Genomic DNA, 27,523 nt, shown 5'->3' with positions numbered 1-27,523 from the left:
CACATTTCTTCACGAAAATGATAATTAAAAGATGCGATCAATTGTGAATTGTAAGCAATGTTAATAATGTTTGTCTTAAATAATATGATTTCACTAAAAATCAATTTCTACTCCTTCCTATTTTCATTTCCACATTACGAAGTTTCACTTATTACGCGCGGAGGGACTCCACGCACTATTTTTTTTTGTTTGTAAGAGAAACAATTCTTTAAAATCATCTCTGTCGTAAAAATATTTATTCTCAGTATTTATTTCTCTTATCTATACTAAAAATCACTTTTTTTATGCAATACGCTGGTGCAAAGATGAAATTATAAACGAAAAATGACTCAACCTCAATCGGGAACAAAAACTATTTGCGAAAAGATATTGCCATCGTCAGGATATCCTGTCGATTCTACCTAGGGTGTGCAATTAGTTCCGTCGATAAAAAAAGGATCATAAAACATACAGGCAATGAAAAATGTTATCTCACACAAAACAAATAAAAAGGAATTGTGATAAGGAGAATGGGTTGTATACATGAGTGATTATATAGTTGACATTTTAAAAAGGCGAGAAATACATATTTAAACGAGTTAAGAAATTGTCGCTTGCGAAATTTGATAAGATTCGGAAATTTTTAATAAGGTAAGAATTTTATCCAATGAATATGATTCTGGAACAATGTAAAAATATAAATTCAGTTGTAATTAATTTTAGTTTAGCTAAAGCTTTTTTAAAAAGAATTGTTTTTAAAATTAAGGTTGAATATTGCTATTGATTTCGGCTGTTATTGTTCTGTATTATATTAATTTTAGAGCCCAAATGTGCCAGGAATGACAAAATTATAATCTAGTCCCAACTGTTCCCATCATAGCATTAATTTTGTTTTGTAAATGTTTAATTCATTACTTGTTTTAATATAATTTTAAAATATTTTAACATTTAAGTTTTCGAGAAATTTGTTTAATAAAATCCATAGTTAACAATTTAAAAATTTTATTAATTTATGTTTTTAATGGGAGACTTTGGCTTGCGGCTTTAGATTTTTGCTTTATAGGTAAGTATATGCGCATGTAGGCAACGGAGTACATAGTTGAACCTCTATTTAACGAGGTCGCTAAATCTCGAAAATAAGTTCGTTACATGGAAAATTCGTTAAAGAGAAAATCACCTTTTGAAATACTTAAACAACACAAAACAGTTTTTAAATTCACAAACGCTAGTCATAATTGAAATACCAATTTATCTTGTAAATATTTTACTACTATCTATTGTACTATTTATTTTATAAATCTACTATTTACCTTATAAATCTAAACCATAAAAGAAATCTGCATGGAAATCAAGAGAAGTGCAAAACATTATCCAGTGTTACACTATCATGCTACATACATTTTCAACTAATGAAAACTAAATGTATGTATAAAGTTACAGCTACATTTATTATAAAAGTAATTTTAAACATTAATTACCACATGCGTTCTTAAATTTAATTTCTAGTAATAAAATCCGTTCACTTTGTCTGAGTTTTTCGTTTGAAATGCAAACAAAAAGGGAAGAGGGTTTTTCCTGCTTTCTCAAAACATTTAAGGGGCTGAGAAAATCAATTCAAAGTCATTTCCCCCATAAAATGCGCTAACAAGTTTGAAATGTTCTGACAAATATTGGAAAATAGGAAAAAAGTGGTTTTCAAAGAAGAGTTCGTTAAATAGAAAATTCACTTCACTATTTGAAAGTTATTTTACGAAGAAATTTCCAAAATGTTCTTGGTTCCTCGGAAAAAAAATCAAAAAATGGTTGTTTGTTAAATAGAAATCCGACTGTATTTGGTTTTACCTATATATTATAGGATTTCTCCATGTTTGAAGGGAGAGTAAAATAATAAGTCACATTCTCTGATTGTTCAGAAGAGATTTTATAAGTGTTTTCGGGAAAAATCACCACGACATAAAAGCAGTAAGATATATTTTTTTAATGTGCTGTCTCCTGTTGTAATTCATTAAATACAGCAATACCTTTTTATCAGGAGATTGAATAATAATTCAAATGAAAAGAATTTTTGTGAATCAATGGCGGAAATGGCATGGTTTTTAATTGGGAGAGAAAAAATTAAATTATGAATTCAGTCTCTTGCGATTATTCACTTAATGAAAAGATTTTTTTGAGCCCTTATATATGTTAAGTCCGTACGTTTGAAACCCAGTAAAAAGTTCCCGCTAAGACTCTACGTGATCAATTATTCTCGTCTCAATTTCAACTAGAAATAAAATTTGAATTCAAAAGTTTGAGCACAAGCCGAACTTTATGTTTAATATCATTACAGTTATTTACCGCAGTGATAGCTCAGTGGTTAGAGGTGTCAAACTGTCATTGCGATGGACAGGGCTTCGATCCTCAATAGTGGCTTGAAGCCCATCCAGCTTCAGCTCAATGTGAACCAATTTGATTGAAAATAAAGGCGGCCTGAGCATAATGCTAACCACATTACCCGGACCACATTGCCGTTCGTCTCGAAAATTTCCGAGGTTCAATTTCTGTAACCCCCCTGAATTACAGCACGCTGTTGCTGGACTGTGCTTTTTACAGTTTTTTTATAAAAAAAATCACATTATTCAGATACTTTTGCTGTTAAGTTAAAGTTTAATATCTGGTTTTAAAGGATATCTTATTTTTAATACATAGAAATTAATTTATTTCTGTTAAATTAGGATTGACTCCATTTAAATTAACTTTGTGTCATTAAAATAAACATATACATTACGCTGTAAAACAATTTTGGCGTATTGGTGCCATATATTTTTTTTGAGGTAAACTTAAGAACATTTTTTAATACATTGTAAGAAATTCCCGATCAAATTACTGTAAATAGTACTGGCACTCAGGGTGGCGGAACTTTTGATCGTAAACTAAATTTTTATCGCAACATCTTAAGAAACACAAAATCTAATAGACCGTTATTTTTTATAGTAAGAATTACTGCAAAATAACTGAATCACTGTAAATAAATATATATTTCTCGAAAAATTACGGTATTCTAATTTACCGTAAAAATGGATTTTACTTCAAAATTCAATTAACAAATGACGCACCCAAAAGGTGCAGGTACATTATACTGTAATTTGATTCGGAATTTCTTTACAGTGAGCTGAATTTCAATTATCGTGCAAAAAATTATAGAAAATCGATAAAATAACAAATGCTTTAAAGAATTAGTGCGAATATATTACTAAAAATGAGCTTACTTTTTTTAAATGAAATATTTCTGCAATGAAACCACTAAATTTATTCTAATGCAAACAAGAAATAAACAAATAAATAAATAAACAAAACTGTAACAATGAAAAAAGAAATTTAAAAAAAAATGCGACTACATGCACTTTGAAAAAATTTTAGTGTACTTCAACATCAAAAATGGTGGCAATTGTACACTAAAATTTTTTACAGTGTAGGTTTGTCATTCCTAAGAAAGAAATGCTGTTAAAGATACATTTAAAAATTTTGCAATGATCATTTAAATCATTGTTGATTACTTCCGCACATTATTTTCTCGTTTTGGCAAATGACCATCATTGAATGAGTCATTTAAAAGAGAAAAAAGAAAACTATTTTTGATTGTCAGTTTCAGAGAATAGAATTACATTTTCTATCTTATCAGCATCTTATCAAATATTGAAGATATATTATCAAAATATGACTAAACCTTTTGCAATGATTATATATTTTTAAGTTCCGAAATGTTTCCCAAATGCTTTATAAAAAAGATATGAATAAATTTTAGAAAATTCGTTAATAACATCACGGTAATCAAAAAGGTAAATATAATTCCGTTTTTAATAATAAAAGCAATAATCAATATGTTTACATGTACATACAGTTAGATAAATATCTTAATATGTTTTATAAAACAATGTGCACATAGCTTTTTCTTTTAAGCCGTAAGAGTTTATCTAGTTGTAGGGAATTGTATGATTTAATATTTTTTTTTCCAATTAGTTAAGTATTAAATAGCCGGCTGACCTGTGTAGGGGACAGAGAACTGGCCTTGCATTAGAAAGGTTCTGGGTTCGAATCCCGGGCAAGGCATGGATGCTCTTTCATTTTCTGTATCATCCGTCCTTACTGTGGGGACAATGTTGGCCCACCTAACGTGGTGTTCCTGAAAAAGGGGCCAACAAATCTGCCCTTCCGATGCCTGTATGAAGTAAGTTGTTCCCCAGGCGGGCATTGGAAAAAAAAGTACTAAGTTAAAAATGTTTTAACGATTTATAAATAACTCGAAAACATTAAAGAATTCTTACAGTAGTGTGTTAAGTTCCAACTCAATAGAAAAAAAAATTGCTAATAGTCATTGCTTTGGGGAGATTTCCGTATCGTCATCTGTGGCAGAAAAATCACCTAGTCTTGGCAACTTCCGGGCAGCGGCTTGCGAGAAACTAAAAAAAGCAGCATAGAAAGGGACTAAGGTTCCTATACTATCAGAGCTGACCTATCAAGCAATATTGGAGCAAAAAAGTTCGCAAGTTAACGTTATGTTAGTATTGTGCTTATGTTAGCTCTTTGGAACAAAAACAGATGATGAGTCGGCCTGTCTAATTCAGGGGCTCTAAAAGGGACCAACTCGAAATGTATAACTCGTAGCCACTCCCGGGCAAACATCTACATGGTTTTTTAAAAAAGAATTTGCAAGTTTAAAATCTATTTGGCACCTTGGCGATTGTAGTTGGCGCGACCGATCACTATATGGAAATATCCCCATTGCTTTTATACTACCGCTTTAAATAACACAGAAAAATTATTATTGTGAAATCGGAACGCGTTATAAGCTGATTTGTGCGTTGTGTATATCTAAAACTTTAACAATATAGAAAATTATACTCTATACTTTGTAGAAAAAATATGATATAACACGATTTATAAATTATTTGTAATACGAACAGTAAAGTGATTCAAATAACAAATGACCTGAAATTGAATTAAAATTATATTATTACTTTTAAGCGAAGCACGCGAATAGAGATATTAAGGAATCTAGATGGTTTTTGCTAACAAATTGTTCAATTTTTTGAGAAGATACACGTTATAACCTGTTTCATTCTGAGGAATTTGCCACCAAGTAAAAGATACTCAAACATCTTCCGAATTTAAAGAAAAATATTGAAAGCCACTCACTAGAAAATGATAATAACTCACAAATTTTTAAATTGGAATTGCTTACAAACTCAAGCATTTTGTTTAAAGTTATTTATTAAAAAAAATTTCTTCAAATCTGCTTTACTCAATTCCAATTTTTCACTTATGGTTCGCAAGATTGTTCGACTTCAATTAATTTAAAATTTGGTAATTGGTTTAAAGGTATAGCAAGATGATTAAATTCCTACTGGCACTTGATATTGATTAATACTTTATATTTGCTTTGTATAAATAGCTTTTGTATATTAGCTTTTTTTAAATTTAATAATATATATTTCAATTTCTGTAAGCTAGTATTAAAACATTTAAAAAGGCATGTATTAAATTTAATATAGTATTAAATTTTTGAAAGGACATGTTTGACTGCTAATTAAGCGCTGTTTCAAGTCATTAACCTGACTTGTATAACTTTTATCATGTATGCAAGATGATATAGTATCTTTTTTCTTCACATTTTGACTCTAAAAGAATAAATAATAAAAGTTCTTTGTTTCAACTAAATGTTTTCAGTTAATTAATTTTATGCTTATGTTAAACTCCTGTAAAAAGGTCGGAATTCTAAATGAAATTTTAGATTACGTCATAGAAAGTCAAATAAAATTGTACATTGATGTTTACTCTATGAAATCAAAACCACCCTAGAACCTTTAATTTTGAGTTCTGTTTGCATCGAAGTAAATTTGTCAACAAGTTTTAGAATATACATGCATATATGCAACCTTAATCAGTTTCTAATTTCATTCAAAACAACGTTTATTTAAATATTTTATTCGCGTAAAAATTTAATAACATTTAGGTTGTAGATTAGGTTGTAGGTCAATATTTTAAGTTATGAAATCAGAACCAAAAACGTACTTATAGTAAACATGCCTTTTTTCGATGGATTCAGATTACTAACCCCCAAAATGTCTCCATATCTCTAGAACTTTTCAAACGAATTGAAACAATTTTGCACGCAATTCTAATCTTGGTTTTTCCAAAAATAATTCCATGCAAAAAATAGCTTTAAATAAATATTTATTACTTTTGTTATTTCATTTAATAGAAGCTGATAAAATTTTGAACTGTGCGGTACAATTGTTTTACATCATTTCAATAAACGTAATGCATTATTACATAGAAAAATACAAAATTCGCTCGAAATCGGTCGGATAGTTTCTGAGAAATTGAGTTTTTAAAATACGTCTTTAAAATTTGATTTCTAGCTTTAAATGTAAAGGAGGTATTTACTTAGTTTACGTAGCATTAATTACGTAGTATCTAGTTTTTACTATTACTCTAACTTACTACTAACATTTATGTTTACTGTATATTGTTTAGCTTCTACATGTATTTCAAAGTTTTGTTTTCGTTATTAGTCTATTTGAAATCATTTTTCTATTGATTTAAGATTGCTTTACTTACTGAAAATTCGCTTTGAAAAATAATTTAAAGCGTCTTTTTCTCATAAACATGCATGTAAATGTCATAGCTATTTATTTCTTTATTTTTCAGATTAGTGTTTGCAATTCATTCATAATTAAAAATTTTTAAAATTCAGTTATATACAATAATTTTGCTTACATCCTGATTTATTATTCTGTTTACAATAGCTTTACTGTTATAATTTACTTCTATTGATTTTTAATGTATTAAAATTGTATTTCGTGCTTCTAAAGTGTCACGTATCTTTTGCCGAATAAAGAAAAATACATGTCCCTTAAGGCTCCATCATCTAATAAAAACATTACCTTACGATTTTACCGCATACGTTTTTTCATAAAATAAACTGTAATACTCCTTAAATATCGTGTGTTCAACATCAATTCTTAAGTCACGATTCAAAATCTTCGCAGCGAAAGCAGCGATAATCATTTTTATTATTTCTTCATGCTAAAAAAAATCACGATAACAGATGTGATTCATTTATAATAGTGTGTGGTACATCATGTAACATTTGCATGTTTACAACAATGTAAATGTTTAATAAAGCAATGAATTAATGAAAGGGTACGAGTTTAAAATATGAGCCGTAAGCCCACTCCGTTCTAGTGTTTCAAAATTATGATTTAAATAACAGTAATTTAACAATAAAAATTGTAAGATTTTCAGTCAACCTTTTATTATAAAATTGAAGTTTCACGAACGGATGAAGAGCAATCTTTACAATCAGTGTCCTTGATGTAACTCTATTATTTAAGTGAGTAATTTCCTCAATCAATTATCATCTCCGTGACAAAGAATTGCTTGGTATAGTTTAGATAACCTTTTAAGCAGGAAAAATTTAAAAATAATAATAATAATAGCTGGTAAACTTGATTTGACTTTTCATTGACATATATTTTTAAAGTTGACTTATAAAACGACATTTTTTATTCTTCCGTTAAAAAAAATTTTTATTATACAAAAATATTAAAAACTGAATTAAAGCAGAAACAATCAGATCAGTAGAATGATCATCTCCGTGACAGAGAAGTGCTTGGTATAGTTTAGATAATCATTTAAGCAGGAAAAATTTAAAAATAATAATAATAATAACTGGTTTAACGTTTTTCACTTTTACTTTTTATAACTGCGTCAACTTGATTTCATTTTTCATTGACATATATTTTTAAAGTTGCTTTAAAGAACGGCATTTTTTATTCTTCCGTGAAATTTTTTTTTATTATACAAAAATATTAAAAACTGAATTAAAGCAGAAACAATCAGATCAGTAGAATGATCATCTCCGTGACAAAGAAGTGCTTGGTATAGTTTAAATAATCTTTTAAGCAGGAAAAATTGAAAAATAATAATAATAATAACTGGTTTAACTTTTTTCACTTTTACTTTTTATAACTGCGTCAACTTGATTTCATTTTTCATTGACATATATTTTTAAAGCTGCTTTAAAAAACGGTATTTTTTATTCTTCCGTGAAATTTTTTTTTATTATACAAAAATATTAAAAACTGAATTAAAGCAGAAACAATCAGATCAGTAGAATGATCATCTCCGTGACAAAGAAGGTGCTTGGTATAGTTTAGATAATCTTTTAAGCAGGAAAAAATTAAAAATAATAACAATAATGACTGGTTTAACGTTTTTTACTTTTTATAACTGCTTCAACTTCATTTCATTTTTAAAGTTGCTTTAAAAAACGGTATTTTTTATTAAGTGAAAAAATTGTTTTATTTTAGAAAAATATTAAAAACTGAATTAAAGTAGAAACAATCAGATCAGTAGAATGATAATTTAATTAAAATTAAATAATTAAAATTAAAATTAAAAAAATAATAATTGCAGTATTAATTGCATCGTTAGTATTTTTATCATTAAAGTAACCATATTTGTTGTCTATTATAATTTCAAATTCCATCTTTTAAAGAATCAATTTTTTTTAATAAAAACATTGTTTTAATTATAATACTAATAGTGCATTACGCTTGTTAAGAATATTAATAAAATAATTTGGAGAACAATATAGATAAGCTTTTACAATATCATTATCGACATTTTTTGGAAAATTTTTAAAAATATTTCTTTAAAGTAATTTTTTAATAGTTCAATAGTGATAAGTACTAGTAACCAAATCAAGAAGTTTTTTTTAATTATACTATCGCGTTATAACGTGTTTTATTTTACTGTCATACTGTACTAAGTTATTCTGGAAGTATCTTCTTTATGTGGCTCACTGTGTTAGATTTCGTACTAGTATAACCTTAGGATCTGTGATCTTACTATTTTTCATGAGTAGCAATAATATAAATTTCGATGTATGATATAAATAATTTTTTTTATATTTTGCACAGGAATTAAAATTCTAGTGAAATAACAGTACTGTATGGTAATGACATTTCTGGTAAAAAAGGAACTGCAATTCTAAATGTTTCAAAGATGTTACCATATTTAAACCATTCATTTAGTAATTTTTCCGTTCATATGATAACGGTTTACCAAAAATTCTGGTTTTTAAAATTATAATTCATATTAGTTATTAAATATAACACATTTTGAAACGAGTTTTTAAACAATATTCAATTCTAAATGTATATTTATTATGCATGGAGAAAAAAATTCTGACGGTACCACACAATTCGGCAATGACATTTCTGATATAAAAATCTATAATTCTGATTAATAAAACCCAAAATGTACGGTGTTTATCCATTCATTTTGTAACGATTTACCAAAAATTTAGATTTTAAAAATCATTGTTCTTATTACCACGACTTCAGTAAAATACAAAACAGAAAAGTAAACTATACCCCATTAATAATTTTTATGTCATATTCTATTTTTTATTCGTTATGTGTAAATGATCAACCTGATAGTTGCAGCATGGGCGGAATATTCCAAATGTACTCCTATATAGGTGCAAAGTATTTTGTGAGTAAATTAGATGCTGATGACAGCTGCACCAATACTGTTAATTCTTATGACAGATTTTTTACGATCCACGAAGTTTTAAGTACAAGCACTCTATGTATCATGATAAAATCACTAAATTTTATCAGATATTATAAAACCATATTTTTTGTTAATTTTACCAAAATCGTTAGCAAAGCACTTCGATAAAAATAATCGAGCTTTTGGATATTTCCATAGAGTCAGAAACACAGCTAATCTCACCATACTCTGGTAGTTTTGACTATATAATTTTCGTCTCAGTGGACAAATGTTAACAAAATCAAGTATAAATGGACAAAAAGCTGTTTTTTTTTAAACATTTTTTTATTACATCGTTTGTTAACTTGTTAACGTGTTTGTCATGTAGGAATCTTGAAAATAAATTTTGACCTTTCTCTGACTAGCTAGGATTCTTATATTTTAACTGTAACTGCTCGATCTGAAAACAAGTTTCAATAGTTTTCTAACCGATATATGTGGAATTCATTGTCAAATCTAACTAATCGATCCAATTTCGGACTAAATTGCAAAATAGCTAAATATCTCAATTTTATAACCGTCGTTGAACAGCCGACTCAATTTTATGGGTTTACTACTACTAATGTTCAACTCTGTAGCCTTGTAATTTTAAACCCAAACCAGAAGACAAGGGAACTTCTGGATTTAGTATTGGGAGAAATTTTGCCTTCGTAGAGGACTTTTTGATGGAGCTAACCCGCGTTTGCGTTACATGGAGAGAAAGACCGCGAGAACCACCCACTGTTAGCCTGACGGCAAGGAGACTCTAACCCATGATCCGTCTACCACTGAGCATATATCACGTCAGCACTGTGGTCGGTGCAAGCTGGTTGCGGATTCGTTTCGACCAGCCATCGCTGGGGATTCGATACCGGTTCACCTTATTCGAAGGCGGATGTCCCATCCCCTGAGCCAATTTTTCAGATCTCTAAAAGCAGAAATAAACATCCAAGATAATTTATCTTCAACCAAAATTTCGACTTCCTTTTAAGAGATAATGAGATTGTGCCAATATCCATCTTTAATATATTCCTAGCTTAATTATTATTATTATTATATATTTTTTTTTTGCAACAGATTCAAAGTTGAGGCCTTATTTGCAGTTCTGAAAAACATAAACAATCTTCCCAAGTCTTTTACAAATTAAATAACTAATAACTAATCATAAAATACTTAAAAATTTTAAAAACTGTTGTTTTGCAATTTTGTGCCAATGTCAACCGTTAATATATCCCTAGCTTAATAATTTATTTTGTTACAGATTCCGAGTTGAGGCCTTATTTGGTGTTCTAGCACACATAAAAAATCACCCTCAGTTCCTTATAAATAAAATAACTGACAACTAATAATAAAATACATAAAAACATATATTTGTTTTTCTAATAGACTAAAAAGAAAATAATTTCACTCTTGTCCGAACTAAGTTGAAAAACGAAGAGCAAAAGATGTGAGAGATTTTTCCTATTGGAATGAAAAGTTTAGTGTAAAAGTGATGCTATCTGCATTTTGAATTTCAAGCCAGACAAGAAAAAATACTTTCTCTTTTTCACTCCATTTGAAAAACGTATTTTTTAAAATGTTGAATTTATTTTTATTATTAAATTTGATCAAAATAACAGAGTTTGCTTTTTCTGTAAAGTGTCCTTCAAAGCAATATAAATTTAAAATATCGAAAAAAAAAAAGAAACAAACGCGTATTAAATAAATAACCATTGTTTCCTATTAGTCATATTCGAAAATAGTGTTTTTGTTTTCGTAATCACTGATTTCCTTCGTATTGTTTACAATACCAAGCATTTAAACAAATATGTATAAAAAACACATTTTCTTAAAAAAATGTATAAATGATTTTAATAACATAAACATTAAAGACAATACGCACATTTCTATTGTATTCTAACTGCGATTGCTTTTGCGTGTGTTAGTATAAATGCCACAACACAAAAACAGTAAAAGTCATTCCTAATGCGTGGTTGCCATGGTTACCATTGAGGAGAGGTCGTCTGCTCTTGGAGTAGCGCAGTATGGACATTTAAGATCAAATATAAAGAGCATTGCGACTCAATCCTCATAAAATTGATCTGGACATAGGTTTCATAAGGATTATGCAATCTTGAAATTATTACTCTTCTTATTGGCTACAAGTTGAAGATACTTTCTCGTGAGTTATTAAGTTGTCAGTTATTTTGCTTTATTGATACATGATCACATTTTTATATTCAATTCCCTGCTGTAGGATCATTTTTAAAATTTGGTGTCAGTCAAAAATTAAAAAAAGAAAAAAAAATATTTGAAAATATTTAATTTGTAGAAATAATTAAACAAAGATACTTCTTCAATGCTCTTTTCATGCAGTTCTTGTATTTTTTTTCCTTATCTTAATTATTTTTAGATGATGCATATTTCGCAAGATAGGAATTCATTTTATAATAGAGTCGATTATCAGAAATTTTAATTGAAATTATTTACTATCAATGTGTGTTAAAATTGCTGAATAATCAGTATTCTTAAATTTTTCCTTTGGTGAAAAATATTTCATAAATTTTCATAAAAAGAGAACTATTCCCACAACAACGTATTGCAGGTCGGGGAATTATAGAGGGTAAGTCTAAAAAATTTTTTAAAAAAATACTGTTTTGTGGATATAACTCGCCATTGTTATCGACAAAAATGATTAGTTTTAAATTTTATAGGAATAAAATTAAAAGCTGTATCTAAGAAACCAAATCAGAGTCAATATAATTAAAAAATTTGTTATCTCATAAAATTGATCTGGCCATAGGTTTCATAAGGATTATGCAATCGTGATTATTACTTTTCCTATTGGCTACAGTTGAAGATAATTTTTAGTGAATTATTAAGGTGTCATTTATTTTGTTTTATTGATACTTGATCACATTTTTATCCCATTGATCATGTTAGATATCTTGATCATATTGTTTAAACTTTCAAAATTAAATAAGAGTCCAATGATATGAAAAATCATACATATGCTTTTAGTTTTCATGCTCTTGAACTATTAAACATATTGGGTTTAAAATTTTGATCTTAATCATCTAAAATTACGCAGGAAATTATTCAAAACATGCTTAGCTTTACAGTAAAATATTTCATCAAATATTAAAATAAATTGTTTCATAAAAACTATATAATAATTAAGAATTATGTCTTGTGCTAAAATATCTTTCCATAAAAGAATCTTATAAACGAGGATATTAGTGGAAGAGGGGTCGAAGTGACATTTTTAGTGAAGCAACATCAACGTTTAAAACATATAAGCAGTAGGATACTGATTGTTAAACAAAATTTTTATTTAAAAACTGTCACTTTTTAAAGACCAGGTTGTAAAAAGTGAATTTTATGCTTACATCTAGCATATTGTTTTCTTTACTTTTTGAATAAATTATAAAATTTCTTTTTCTTTTTAAATAAATTATTTAAGCATAAAAATTCCTTACATTGTCTTTTCATAAAGTTAAAAATGTTTTTCTTTATATTTAATTAATCAATAAAATTTCCTTTTATTTTTTTACATTAAGTTTCTATGTGTGAACTCGTGAAACGTTTCCAAAAATGAATCCAAGATACAAGTCTACATGCATGTATTAAACTGCATGCATGTATTTTTTTAGACCTTGAAACGACGACCATTAGGGGAGTTAAATATAAACTCTGATGCAAACTTATGATTAATAGAACTCTATACAAAACGTTGAAATATAGCCAACACTATATTGATTGAAATATGTAATGGATACAAAGTAACATTATCTTCAGAAGATAAAAAAAAACTTTTCGTATAACACGCATTACTGTGTGTTTATTACAGAAAGATACAGCTGATATATACCACTGCAAATGTAAGTATATTTTGTTACTTTATGTTGCATAAAAAGGTGAGCCTAACGGTGTTTCTCATAGACTACCCTGCAATAATGGAAGAGACACTTTCGGTTTTTGATATTTTTTTTAAGATATTAAGAAATACTTACAGGACAATTTTGAAATTTTAGAAGTGTTTGGTTCATGCAATTTTTCATACTTAGCTATAAAGTTTAAATCCTTCGGGAGTTTTAGGGACCAATAATAAATTGCAACAGAAAACAAGTATTTTTGAACACCTTATGACAAGGAATAAAGCAATAAGCTTGTAGCTTGCATCGCTTACTTTGGTTGCTATTTGCAATGACTGCATAAAATGAATATGAAGATATGAATGAATATGAAGATATGAAATGAAATGAATATGAAGATATGAATATTTGTAGTAGTTCTTTTGTACTGAGGAAGAATATTTTTCAATAAATGTGATATGAATCGTATTTGGCAACTAATGGAAAACATTTGATTTAAATGTCTTAAAAATATAAAACTTTCAAATAATTTTCTAAGTGGTTTTTGTACTTTTTAAAAGAAAGCTCAAAACGATGAGTTTCCACATTACAAAAAGTTTCCACATTTTTAATTTTGTTCTTGCTGTCCAGTCAGTATTGAGTAGTATTATTTGCAATACTACGTAATGAAGTTTAAAAAACAGGTTTGTGGATACAGTTGCAATGGTAACTGAGATAGATGATTAGTTTTAAATTTCATTCGAATAAAATCGGAAACTAAATCATAAGAACCAAATCTATTTTATGGTATCCGATTATACCTTATATAATTTGCAATACTACATAATAGAAGTTTACAAAAAAAAACAGGTTTGTGGATAGGGTTGCAATGGTAACCGAAATAAATGATTAGTATAAGTTTTATTCGAATAAAATCGGAAGTTAAATCAAAGGAACTAAATCTGTGTTAAGGTATCCGACCAACTTCGACAACTTTATCTTAAATATTAATATGAAATTTTGAAAAACTAGTTTTTTATGAAGTGTAAAAACTTAAACAAGCATAAAAAAATTATAATTAGTTTTTTTTTTTAAGTGGTTATTTTTAGGTAAAAAATAAGACTTTTTTTTTCGTAGACACTAAACACTGTAAAACACAATTCTATCACCTAAAATAAAAAATTCTTTGAGAATTTTATTTACTAAGCTATCAACAATGTTTTGAACTATTATTTTAAAAGCAAGTGCATATACTACTGAATTAGGGATCAATGCAGTTAAAAAAGCAGACTTTTTTAAATTTCGGCACATGTCTTTACAAAAATGCATGCATAAAAAATAAATTCAACTTTTTTCTCTTAGTCTATGGTTCAAAACATGTGTGTTATAATCATAAACACTCATGAAAAATTGTAGATAATCGTGTTTAAGGTGGGGTAAAGCGTGAAAATATAAAACAGATTTTGAGATAAATATATTTAGAGACTTAAAATCACTTGTCTATAAAATATTAACACCTTGTACAAAAACTATAAATTTGTAAATAATTGAAGTACAAACGAAAATAAAGTATTTTTTAGGAAGCTATGACTACAGGATTTCTAAATTTATAATAAACTGAATTTCGAAAATTTTGTCTAAAATCATGTTTTTGCACTAACCTTAATACAATTAAACTACTAACACAATTATTCACCTTAAAACAATTAAAAATTTTGGAGTCTTAAATTTAAATTTGAGAAATCTTTATTTTTTATGTAACAATCTGTTCATAATGATAATAAAAAAACACAATTTTGAAGCAATTAAGAAGGTTGGTAAGCGAAATGAATAGCGCAAGAAAATGAAATCCCCTGAAAGCGTTTTCATCATTTGACATTCTAAAAATACAGCAACTTGCAAAGGAATCAGACTAAAAATTTATGTCAAAACACTTTTTTAAGTACTTTAATTTTTATAATATCTATAAAGTTAATAAGAGTTTTGAAATCGTTTGAGTTTTACTTAATAAGAGGAAGCTTAATAGTGAATATTGAGAATGTAAGATAGAATTTATAAGAAGATTAGATTTGGAATATTAAGACTTATAAGCATTAAAATAAAAATAAAAAATAACATAAGAAGATTAGAACTGAGTCTTAGAAAAGTCTTCTTTGTCAATTCAGTGCTCATTGTTAATATTTTTCTTTTAACTCTTTATAAAGCAGATTAAATAAATTTAATATGCAAGAAAAACAAGTTTTATAAATCATTTTCTTTTTTAATATTTCGTATAAAAACCTCAACTTTGAATCGTTCAGATTTAAAAATAACGAAATTATTGCGTGGTCCAAGCTAAGAAATGTAATTAAAAATATTACGGTAAATTTATATTCTATTCAAACTATTCAATTATTTTTATGCATAAACTAACTTTTAAAAATTAAGTTTTTTACACAGTAAAAAAAGAGTTTCTTGAAATTGAGCCAAAATATGTAATATTAGTTTCCAAATTGAAAATTTGGTTATCCCAAATCCATTCATGTATCCAATACATGTATCCATTCTCGAATACAATGGCATGTGAAATTCAAACAGCATATACTCACTTTTGAGAAAAATTCATTGTCTTAAAAATGCTGTGAGGGAGGGAATACGTGAGAGAGTTGTTCGTTGCCTGTCGGCAAGATTCGAACCAAGGACTGCTGGGTTTTTAAAAGAATGCCTTAATTTTTATAATTGTTCTCCCCAGACCCGGGAAAGTTAGGAAGCTTTATATAGTAGCCGCGACAATGACACATCATGACATGCATTCAATTCGGGGAAATCTTCCTTTAAAAAAAATATCGAAAGAAACAATAAATAAAATTGAAAATACCGATTTTCTGACTAAACTATTGAGACCACGCTTTTCAAATTGCAACAATTTGTACCATTAAATTATGTAAAATGTGTAAGTTTGTGTTAAGTATATAATGATGTCTGACTGCGGCGGTCTAACTTTAATAATGCTTCATAACCCATTCCGGGCCTGTGGTGAGCAAATATGACTGTTCGAATATCCTACTACGAACCCAGAAGCCCTCGGTTCGACTCATAACAGTAACATACACATATCTCTCATATACAATTCTATAGATAAATAACTTTTTGAATATTATTCTTTTTTCAAAAATGAATAAATGCTATTTCAATTTAGAATGTCACTAAAATCAATAATAAATACGTTTTTGTTCAATTTTAAGAAACCCTTCTGTACAGTATTGTATTAAAAGGTAAATCTAGAAAAAAAAAAGAAATTTTGGAATAAGATTCAGATACTTAGAGCTTATACTTTGGGTAATAATACTTTTTAATAAGTACCTTTGATAATATTATTTTCAACGGAAAGTATTTTATTTATTGTAATCAAATTATCTATTTTATTTTTAATCTAAAAGTAAATGAATCTTTTTATTTAATTCCTTCATTTGCTATATACTTATGATTGATATTACTCCCATTTGTTTCAAACTTTTGTTTGTCTCGGTATAATTTCTGAATATCTATTAATTTTTTTTTTAGATTTATACGCAATGTTTAAATCGAAAACAAAATCAACTAAGGATTCGGATGACGCAAAGGTACGTTCAAAGTTTCTTTTAACTTGTCACTTTTTAGTTACTTGTCGTAAATTTGTCGCAAATTTAGTTGCTTAAACATTATTATTGCTAAAAGCCATTATCCTTTAAAAAAAATAAATCATTCATGTCATCAAGTATTTCAACTATTCAATCTGTTAATTATTGTACTTTTTATTTGTTCCAGGTAACAAAGAAAATTGTTACCGAAAAAGTAGAAACAACAGGTGGAATACAGACCAAAACGACCACAATCACCTGCACGAAAGATGACTTTGATTCTGCGTTCAAAACCTTGGACCTTGATCCCAAAAAGTTCCATTCAGGGGGGACCAGCGTCACCCGCCAAATCATATACACAGATAGTTCTGGTAAAAAAGAAGTCATCGAGGAAACGGTTGAAACGTATGACAGCCCGGAGAAATCCGAAAAACCCAAAAATGGTTCAGAAAGCAAATCTTTTGCTCAAAAGCTTGGACTCAATCTCGGCAAATCTGATACTACCAAGTCTTCTGAGCCAAAGGCAGCGAAGACAGCCACTGTAAAGCCTGGCCAGTTTGAAAAAGAGTGTTTGGAGGCTCATAATGAATATCGAAAAGTTCATGGTGTACCGATTTTGACTTTATCAAAAGAAGTATTTACATCATCATTTTCTTAAATTTTAATTTTTATTAAATTTTTGGTTTTTATCACATTGACCTTGCTTGCCATATAAAATAACATACTGTCAAGTGTCAGCAAGTCGGGAAAAAAATAGGTTTGTGCACTTTCAGCTGTTGAGAATTTGATCTAGAAAACTGGATCATTTTTGGTCTTTGTTTATAAGTGACATAATTAAAGCGTTTTCATTGACTCGCTTCCTTCCCGAAAAAAATTAACGTGCACTTAAATAACTTAAACACATTGGCATAGACATAACAGTAATAATTTTAGTGCTTATTTTCTTGTTAGTTCGTATTTTAATAAGTGGCAGACATTTTTTAAAAGCAGATCTTTTATTTATTTCACACAGCGTTAACGTTTTCTTAGAACTCTTACTAAACTTCTTTTTCGTTACCATAACAACGAACGTTGCCATCACCATAATTTACAACAACAAAATACTAATGAAAGTGCGATAATAATATGAAATAGGCTATAAAATAATAATTAAATAATGAAAACGATAAATTAAAAGGAAAACGATAATTAAAAAAGAAAAACTATATTATTTGTTATTTAAAAGACCTGCTCTAGCCACAGCAAGCACATGATGTCATTTTTGTCAATCATTGACTTGGTTATTTTCTTCTATTATGTTTCAAGAACTTGTAGGTAAAAAAAAGTGATAACCCACATTCTATAAAAATTCCCCTACTTTACTGTAACTAACTGTATTCTTCAATGACTTACATTTAGCTCACTTTGCCTCTGTTAGTAGATGACAACGCACTACTGGTTTACTAATGTTACGCATCTTTTCAACTGTCTGTCTCTGCAAAATTTCTTGTTTTATACATAAAAACATGGTTTATCACTTTTTGCTTTCAAGAGCTCCAACTAAATAGCTCACGTGAGGAAAATTCCAAGCGATAAAGAAATGTTTTTTCTCAGGAAAAGATTTAGTTTTCCTTTTTTTAAGTATATAGCATTAATTCATGTTGATAAGACTTTGAGTTTCAAAAATCTTCACCAAAGAAGTTATTACGCGATATTTTTGAGTTAAAAACAGTTCTGTTAGAACATTGGGTGCAAGAAAAAATTGATAGCAACCATAAAAAGGCAGCGTGAACCATAGAAAGGCAGCATGACAGCATATTAAGACACCAAAAGAACGAAACTAAAAAATGTTATTTGTGAAATATGGGATAAAAACTATAGTGATTTTTACATCATTGGATGCTTCACTGAGAAAAAAGGTATGGTTAAAACTACCAGAATATGATACAATTTTCCGCTTTTCTAAACGTATGAGAACACCAAAAAACTCGGTAATTTTTAATGGGTTTGGTAAAATTATCAAGAAAATATGGTTTTATAATATGTGGTGAAATTTTTGAATTCTATCATGATACCTTAGATCATGGCATAAAAGCAATTTATTCGATTCAATTTATTTCTCACTTTTTTTTACAAAATGTGTGGAAATAAGAAATATAATTTTTAAACCAGAATTTCAGGTAAATTGATATCATATGAGCGGAAACATTACCAAATGAGTGGTTTATATACAGTATATTTTGATTTTATTTACCAGAATTATGTTCTTTTTTTTCTACCTAAAATGGTATTACCATACAGTTATCATCATACATATTTTTTCCTGAATTCTTTATCCATGATGAATGCTCAAAAAATTAGTGATGGATAAGTGTAATATTATGGTGCACTTATCTGGTGTTGTGCAATATTATTGCACAGCACCATTTTACAAAATAATCCTTATAAATCTCTTTTATGGCCAAATTTCCATTTATGGCCAAAAGTAAGTTTCCCAAACTATCCTTCATCATTGCGGAATTTTAATCTAAAATGTGTCAAACTTTTAAGGACTAGTCTGACAATCTGATGGGGAAAAAAAATTGGAACTAAAATAAAAAAAATAAGACGCCATTTTACAATATGATTTTTTAAAAAATATTTATAATAAAATGATATAAATTTCGTGGTGTAAATTTATAAAATTAATTTCAAAACTATCTGATGTAAACGTTAGACTTTTAATCATATAAGTGATATTTCCAGAAAAATATAAAACTGAAACCCTAATTGTAGAACGCCATTTTAAAAATTAAAATAATTAAAAATATTTGTATAAAAAATACATTTTAATTTTCCTCCAAAATATTCTATTTATTGTTATAATTTTAATCCTATTTTCATGGAAAACGTTCAATATTCTAGACAAACGTTAGTGCTATTTTCAGACGCTCTAGTTCTTTTCTGATTTTTTTTTATTTTTGATCTTTTCTAACTGAAAAATATTCTTAGAATAATTTAAGAAGGATATTGATCGAAAATTTAGATCCTTTAAGGATTATTTCTCTTTTTACGCACTTTTTAAAATCTCTAGAATATTTCAAAAGCTTCTAAAAGTTTTTGAACGTACTTTTATTCTCGCTTATTTGAAAAATAATTCATCGTGAAATTTATTTTTTATATTTATTCAATTTTTTATTATTTAATTAAATAATGATCGAAAAAGGCTTGAATAGTATAGCATAGTAGTATTTTTTAAATTTTAAAGTGCTTATTAAGTGATCAAATCTAAAATTTGAACGGAATCGCTCGAATAATTTTTAAGAAATAAAAATTTAGAAATATATTTTTTTTAAAATTCCATTACTTAACAATCCGGTTGAAATTAACTTGCATTTCTTTTTACTTTCAAAATTGCGGTATTTTATCTTGATGTTACGATTTGTATTTATCCGTAATTAAGCAAAATAATAAATATTTTATAATAATAATAATTATTAAATAATAATAATTTTTTTGTTTTAAAATAGCGCTTCAGGAGAAAGTTTTATAATTGCTTACAAAAATTTTAAGATTCTTTTAAATAGCTTCAGAGACAAAATACGAGGAAATTATAATATCATTTTAACTATTTCTACTTAAAATCTTAATTATTTGGTGATACTATACAGCTTTATTGTTTGTACGCGACTGAAACCGGTTTGCACTTGCTTACGTTCGAGTATCATTGGTTAAACTAGGCGATTTATAATACAAATTCGACAATTGGATAAATTAGACGATATATTATATAAATATAAAACATTTATTTCATCAGATTTGATATAATTATATTGTAATAATTAGATCAAATTATTAGACGCAATGTAATTTTTTTAATAATTACATGTTTTGCACGAGTTTAAATGCGTTACTTTTATATTTAAACATACATGTAATGGGTTTTTATTCAGGAGATTTCTTATATACTTCCTATTTGTATTTATTTTTAACATATTTCATTACAATGTTAACCCATTGATACACGAACGTAAACAAGTGCAAACCGGTTTCAGTCAGGTAAAAACAATAAAGCTGTATAGTATGACCTGATGATTAAGATTTTCAATGGAATCTTATAATGCGTCTAATAATTCGGCCAGGGACCGTATTTGATTATTTGTTGACTGTTTAAAACTTACATGCAAAATATAATATTTTGAGAAATATTTAAATATCTCACTGCTAAAGTCTTAATTATTGATGTTTTTTTTCTCTTTTATTCTCTCATAGTTTTATCAGAGGTCTATTTATTTTCCAGATTTGCGCCTATGCAAAAGAATGGGCAGATCATTTAGCTACTACTGACCGATTCGAACATCGCAAAGAACACAAATATGGTGAAAACATTTACATGAAATGGAGCTCAGATCCTAATCACCAAGTTACAGGTAATACACGAATAAATTTTAGTGCAGAAATTAGTTTTAAAGAGGGCAGTTGTTCAAGTTGCAGTTCATTTTCGTCACTCTAGAGCTGCACAATGGGCTATTGGCGACTGTCTGGGAAACATCCTTAAGGATGATCCGAAAGTATGTCATTACAATTTTGATCTTCTGCAGAAGGGATGGCACCCCGCTTTGGTAGCCCAACGACCTGCACGCGAAGTCGAGCACTTCACGGAAGAACAGTTTAACGAGGACCAATACCGCACACTCTCGGTCCCTACGCAGACTAATCCAAGTGGTCACCAAACCGCACACTGACCGCAGCCTGTGATGCTTGACTTCGGTGATCTGCTGGGAACCGTGTCTTAACGATTAGTAAACGGCGGTACCCCAAAACGTTTAAATCAATTGAGTTGTACATCAGTTACCGTTCAACGGTTTACAGTTACAAGATTTCACTGTCTTACAGTTAGTTTACACTCCAAATTGCACAATATGATGCGATGTCTTCAGTTGATATATTTTAATATTTTAGTATAAATATAATTCCGGTAGTTCAACAGATTTCTTAGTGACTATTGGACTATTTTTCACAATTTAAAAGTATCGTAATAATTTTTTTACTGGTGTTTAGAGAGTTGGAAAAAAATTTATAAAAGGGTCACCGGTGACCTACCTGGGACAAAGGGTTAATTGTAGGTCAATATCTTTAGAACAAAACATGGAAATTTATTTAATATGACGTCACAAATACTAGTATGTAACCTCACACCTGATACTTTCGGATTTTTTTTTATAATAATAGCAAAATATCGGTACTATCTGTCTAATAAAAGAACTTCTCCCATCAGGTGCGCTTCAAAGAGGGTGTTGATGCTTGTTTCGCAGACCTGAGTCAAAATCTTTCATACATGTCACCCTCAAACCGTTACTTGAAGTCAATTATTCTCGTAGACATAGTCACCAACACTGCTCTCCTTCGTTTGAGCGAAAGTACTACTCCTTAGAAAAATTTGCCGTAGACATACCTATGGTGATCTATGGCTATCATAGAAATTTATATGGAAATATACCATAAGCCTATGGTAACTATAGAAATTTATATGTCGACAAGCCATAAGTATATGGTTACTATAGACATTTGTATGGCATTCAATTGGCAAGATATCATAAGGCTATAATAACCATACAAATTTGTATGGTACTTTATGACGGGACACCATTTATGGTAGGTTTAAAGGGAAGTACCATAGACTAAGGCAAAGTAATGGAAATTCACTATGAGCATGCGTCATTCATATGGGAGAGAGGATCTGGCTGTGGAAGGGTGAAGGCTTCTTTTACTGCATAGCCTATGGAAAAATTTCATAGGCTATAACACATCATAGTTGTATGGCATAAAAAAGTGACCCTAGGATATCCCAATGGGTTCATCCTTAAATTTTATCATGCACTTTTGCCATGCGCATATGGTAAATAATTTGCTGTACTCTCACGTTTATGGCAAAATTGTATGGTATATTTTTTGTCGTACGTTTACGGCAAAATTGTATGGTATAATTTTTGTTGTACGTTTATGGCAAAATTGTATGGTATAATTTTTGTTGTGCGTTTATGGCAAAATTGCATAGTATAATTTAAACATAGGCAAAACCCCAAAGGTATCTTATGGTAATTTCTTATGGCAAATTTTCCTAAGGGACACAGTAGCTTAATGCTATCAAAAACAATTAGGGCAAAGTGAGGGTAAGAGCAGGTAGCTAAGATTCGAATGCCTTTTGGAGCGAAACTGTTCGACCCAGAAACTGTCAGATTTTATCAAATTATTTATTAAATCTGTCAGTTAGTTAGTTGTGTACAATAAATAAGTCATTTTTAGTTACGTACAATAAATCATTCCTGAAAAATTCATCGATGCACTTTATTTTATAAATGATTTTTTTTTTAAAAAAAAGACAAATCGTATTACCCCACTCGTCGGATAAGACCGGGTGCATATGTAAACTCTGTTGGAAATTAAAAAATACTAGAATTTCAGCGACAAATTTAAGAATATTATGTACGAAATTCGCATCTTAAATAATAACTTCATATAAAAAAGCTATAATAGACGTTTAAGACGTAGTTAGAAAATTCTCCGAGTGTAGTTACCTGAGTCAGTAATTTTCTACATTTCTCATAGGCAGAGAAGCTGTTGACAGCTGGTATAGTGAAATTAAAGATTTTACTTTTGGGCAGGAGCCAAAGACATTGAAATCAGGTAAATATTTAAATTAAAATATTTCTCGAAATATTTATTTTTTTAGTTTACTTATTAATAAGACTTATGCGGAACATTTTATTTTTTGCATGAGATTTGTTTTTACAGATCACGTGATTGAGTCTGAAACCGGTTTCTCTCTTCCAGCTGCACTCTTTTTTAAATGACATTTTTAGCCAATTTTTGTTGAAATGTGCAAGTTTCAAAACGTTATTAATAACAGAAGAGTCGCATAAATGTTTCATAACCTCCCAAGGGAATTAGGACACACCACCAGGATTAAAATTGCATAGGGATCTATGCAATTTTATTCCTGTTGGATTTTATTCCTAGTGATCTATGCAATTTTATTCCTAGGATTCGTCCACTGGGGATGATTCCCTATTGAGAACTTTGTGCTGAGCTTCTTCATGTGTTTCTTAACAGTTCATAAGAGGGAAGCTCGCTAGCTCTCTGCTGCTACATTTCCGGGCATAGGGTTTAATGCACCTTTAAGCCAAATGGTGTGCTCTAACTCTTCTAAGCGCGTTCCCTACGAAACATGCCTGTCAAGGATATCTCAGACAGGCTCTATAAGATTCAGGTCCGGGGAGTGCGCAGGCCATTGCATACGAACAATACCTTCACTTTCTAGTGTGTCCTATACCTTAGTGCTCCTGTATGGCAGCGCATGGTCGTTTGAAAACTGAAAATTTGGATTTACCACATCTCTAAATAGACGAACATAATCCAAGAATAATCTATGTGCAATACCGCTGAGCTGTAGCGTTACCGCTCCCAAAGATATAAAGCGGTATTCTACCTTTGCGCATTATGCCTGTCCACATCATCATGAATGGGCCACACCGATCACTTTCATGAATATGCTGTTATACATAACATGTTCCATTCTCTCTCTATATACTATCTGGTTAACAGAATAACTTGTCACAGTTAAATGTCACTCTCCTCATTATCTGGTGACCAGAATAACTTGTCACTGTGAAATGGGATTCATCGTAGAATATCACTCTGGGCAGCTATTGGTGACCCCAACCAATCCTTACATCAGCGTAATCTCACTCGACGATGGCGTGGTTGAAGCGAGCTGAATCGAACAGGCTTCCGTTACAACTTGATTCAATCTCCGTGACTTTGTTCTGGCAGAAACCTGCGTACCGGTAGTAGTTGCAATGTCTACAGCTATCTTACTAGGAATGAGATTTCTATTCCTTTTTACCATTAATAGGGATACGTATCGATCCTCGTAACGTGTGGTGTTCCACTGGCATTACTAATTAATAATACATTTTAAAAATGTTAAGCAGTTACCAAATTGCTTAATTTTTTTAAAACCAAACAATTACTACTTGAAACATGTTTATTTCAATTTTATTTATTTACTAGCCGCTAAAGGCGGCCAGCTGTCCGCCACGCTAACGGTTTTCACAAATAAAGCTTTTTAAAACATAGCAGGAAATCTGAAAATTAGTGGACAATTAAAGTGTTCCTGTCCTGCAATTTTGTCTTCATATCCAGTTCTGTTGCAGATGTGTTATAGCTCTTGAGGATGTTTGAAGATGTAACTTTGGTATGGTAACATAAGGCCTATGGTAACCTAAGGCCTATGGTAATCTAACCTATAATATAAATATCAGGTGGAGACTTGATTTTTTTAAATTTTTTTTTAAAAAGGCCTCAGAAATTGTAAAAGCATAATACAAAAGTTGCTTTCGAAATCATCATTAGGTGAAAACCTCTTCTAATCTTTGACGTTTCTCTGATACTTCTTGGGCTCTAGAATTGCTTGTCGAAATTCGGTCATGTTCCATCCTTCTTCGACGTTCCACAGATGTTTCTTGGGCCCTTCTTCTTCTTTGAGAATCTCTTAATATCCTTTTCTTTGACAAAATACAAAGTTTTTTGGAAGGCGATTCTGCCATGTCATGTCAGTAATCGGGTTTTTAAGAAGTCAACGAATACTTTAGAACATACTATGAAAGCAAATCATGAAACTTCAGTATTAAAATCTAAGTGCTTACCTGCAAACTGAAACTTTCTGAAATAACTAATTACATTTAATAAAAACTGTTAAAATAAAGAATAGAAAAACCAAAGAGATCCAAGGTAAGTGTGATCGTTCCTTCAAAAACAATTAAATTCCTATTTTATATATTATATGGCTACAACGCTCAAGAAAAAAAACTAAAATGCTAAATACATGAAAAGAACACAAAAACGGGGGAAAATATACTTGAGGGTGCCCCTTGGCGAAATCGGCGACTTATGTTTGGCGTCTTACTTGGTTGCCAGAACTCCGTGGTAACAGGAATAGCGGCCAAAACATAGTGATATTTCAATGAAACAATTGAAAATTCAAGCAAAGCTTTTTAAAATTGCAGTGAACAGAATAGAATCAAAATTAATAAACCCACTATAATGCATTTTGAATCGAAACAAAAATTAATGGAGTAAGCACAGAAAGAAAAAGAGAAAAATAACTCACTTCTTCATTAAGCTTGAATATCTTCAGATTTTGGTGCACAGAATTCTCTAATTGCAGTTAGGTACTGTCTAAACTACGATCCCTTTCTAATAGATCTTTTTATGTTGGGAGCATTTGAACCTTTCACACGACCCATTCAAATCCATCTGATCAATCTTTACGTTCAACCAGAGACATCTTTCCCACAAACAGGACATTTATATCTATTACTAATTAAACCTTCATTCATACACCAGTCAATCACTACTTTTTTTCCTTTGTTATTCAAATCGTACAGAAACTTAAGATTTGTCTTATTGACAGTATTCATTTTTAGTACCAGAAGCAAAAGTAACCTTACCAGCCAGTATCCAAAGTAGAACTAACGGATCTCTGAAATTACATTTAAAAACAACGCTAAATTCTTAACCAATCAGAATCACGATTAAAATCTAAACCAATCAGAATAACGATTGGTTTTCAACATCGCCCAGCTTGGCGATCAACCTCGATCACAACTTGGCGGGGGCACCCTCAAATATAGTCTACCCCAAAAACGAATTAATTTTTTATGATATCAATTTCTATTTCTATATAATTTTTTATGGTATCAATTTCTATTTCTACATTGCTACAAAAATTATCGTCTTCGCTTAAGAAAAAAAAATAGAGCGTGGAAAGAAGAAGAAAAACTTATAATAACAATTATGAACATCGACAAATAAATCAAAGCAAAGCGTTCTATTTACGTATGGAATGTGTTGCCACATTTTTAATACAAAAGTTAAACTTTTCTCCACTTTGATAAATGTAAACAAATGCGAACCTTACAATTAAATTATTAATTCCTTCGTATATTATTGGTTTAAGTTGTCGAAATTTAATATTTCAATTGTAAGGCTCGCATTAGCATACATTTATAAGAGATATGCATTTTTTAATAGTTTTTTTAATATGGCTCTTATTTGAAGACGAAAAAGCATAGATTTTCTTACAAAATGACTGATAACTAAAAAACTAATCCAAATTTTTGAAAAAGAAAAAAAATACTTCTTCATTATGTCAAAACACAATTTTGTGTCAAGTTTCGTGCCTGGGCGAGGCTTCTGGGGCGATATATTGTGATTACAGACAGACAGACACACACACAGCCGCTTTTATTATTATGTATAGATTACACATTGGAAAAATGGGTCTTGGTTTGGATTTGATGGCGTCCACACACTTTTCAAACTGTGTTAAAGAGTAATAGTAAACAGTTCGCATGCGACGTCATTGCGTTGCTATGGCGACCGCAGATGTTTTTCTTTTTAGTTTCATGAGCAAAAATTTTTATATTCTTTTTATTATTGACGTATAACTACTGGCTTGACGGTGATTTTAATATAAATATGAATGCTGAAGAAGGAACAGTATTTTGT

At 29.4% G+C, this 27,523-nt stretch overlaps 1 protein-coding gene across 4 annotated transcripts in view; it reads left to right on the top strand.

Annotated features, from left to right (window-relative positions):
• The first annotated feature begins 425 nt into the window (after nucleotides 1-425).
• Nucleotides 426-27,523, top strand: part of LOC107454138 (uncharacterized) — a 28,935-nt gene continuing 1,837 nt past the window's right edge. The window contains exons 1-5 of one of the 4 annotated variants that reach the window (XM_016071209.3): nucleotides 426-630; nucleotides 16,938-16,996; nucleotides 17,181-17,627; nucleotides 21,252-21,381; nucleotides 23,561-23,638. In XM_016071209.3, coding sequence (XP_015926695.1) covers nucleotides 16,949-16,996; nucleotides 17,181-17,627; nucleotides 21,252-21,381; nucleotides 23,561-23,638 — 703 coding nt within the window. In that variant the 5' untranslated portion in view covers nucleotides 426-630; nucleotides 16,938-16,948. Of the gene's footprint in view, nucleotides 631-3,595; nucleotides 3,798-11,516; nucleotides 11,723-12,139; nucleotides 12,164-16,937; nucleotides 16,997-17,180; nucleotides 17,628-21,251; nucleotides 21,382-23,560; nucleotides 23,639-27,523 lie in introns of those variants that run through there. The other 3 variants (XM_016071210.3, XM_016071211.4, XM_071186229.1) reach the window with 3 other exon arrangements.

This window comes from Parasteatoda tepidariorum, chromosome 1 (assembly GCF_043381705.1).
Source record: "Parasteatoda tepidariorum isolate YZ-2023 chromosome 1, CAS_Ptep_4.0, whole genome shotgun sequence".
Classification (NCBI taxonomy): domain Eukaryota; kingdom Metazoa; phylum Arthropoda; class Arachnida; order Araneae; family Theridiidae; genus Parasteatoda; species Parasteatoda tepidariorum.
The sequence above is the reverse complement of the archived record's forward strand: the minus strand, read 5'-3'. Positions and strand labels throughout refer to the sequence as shown.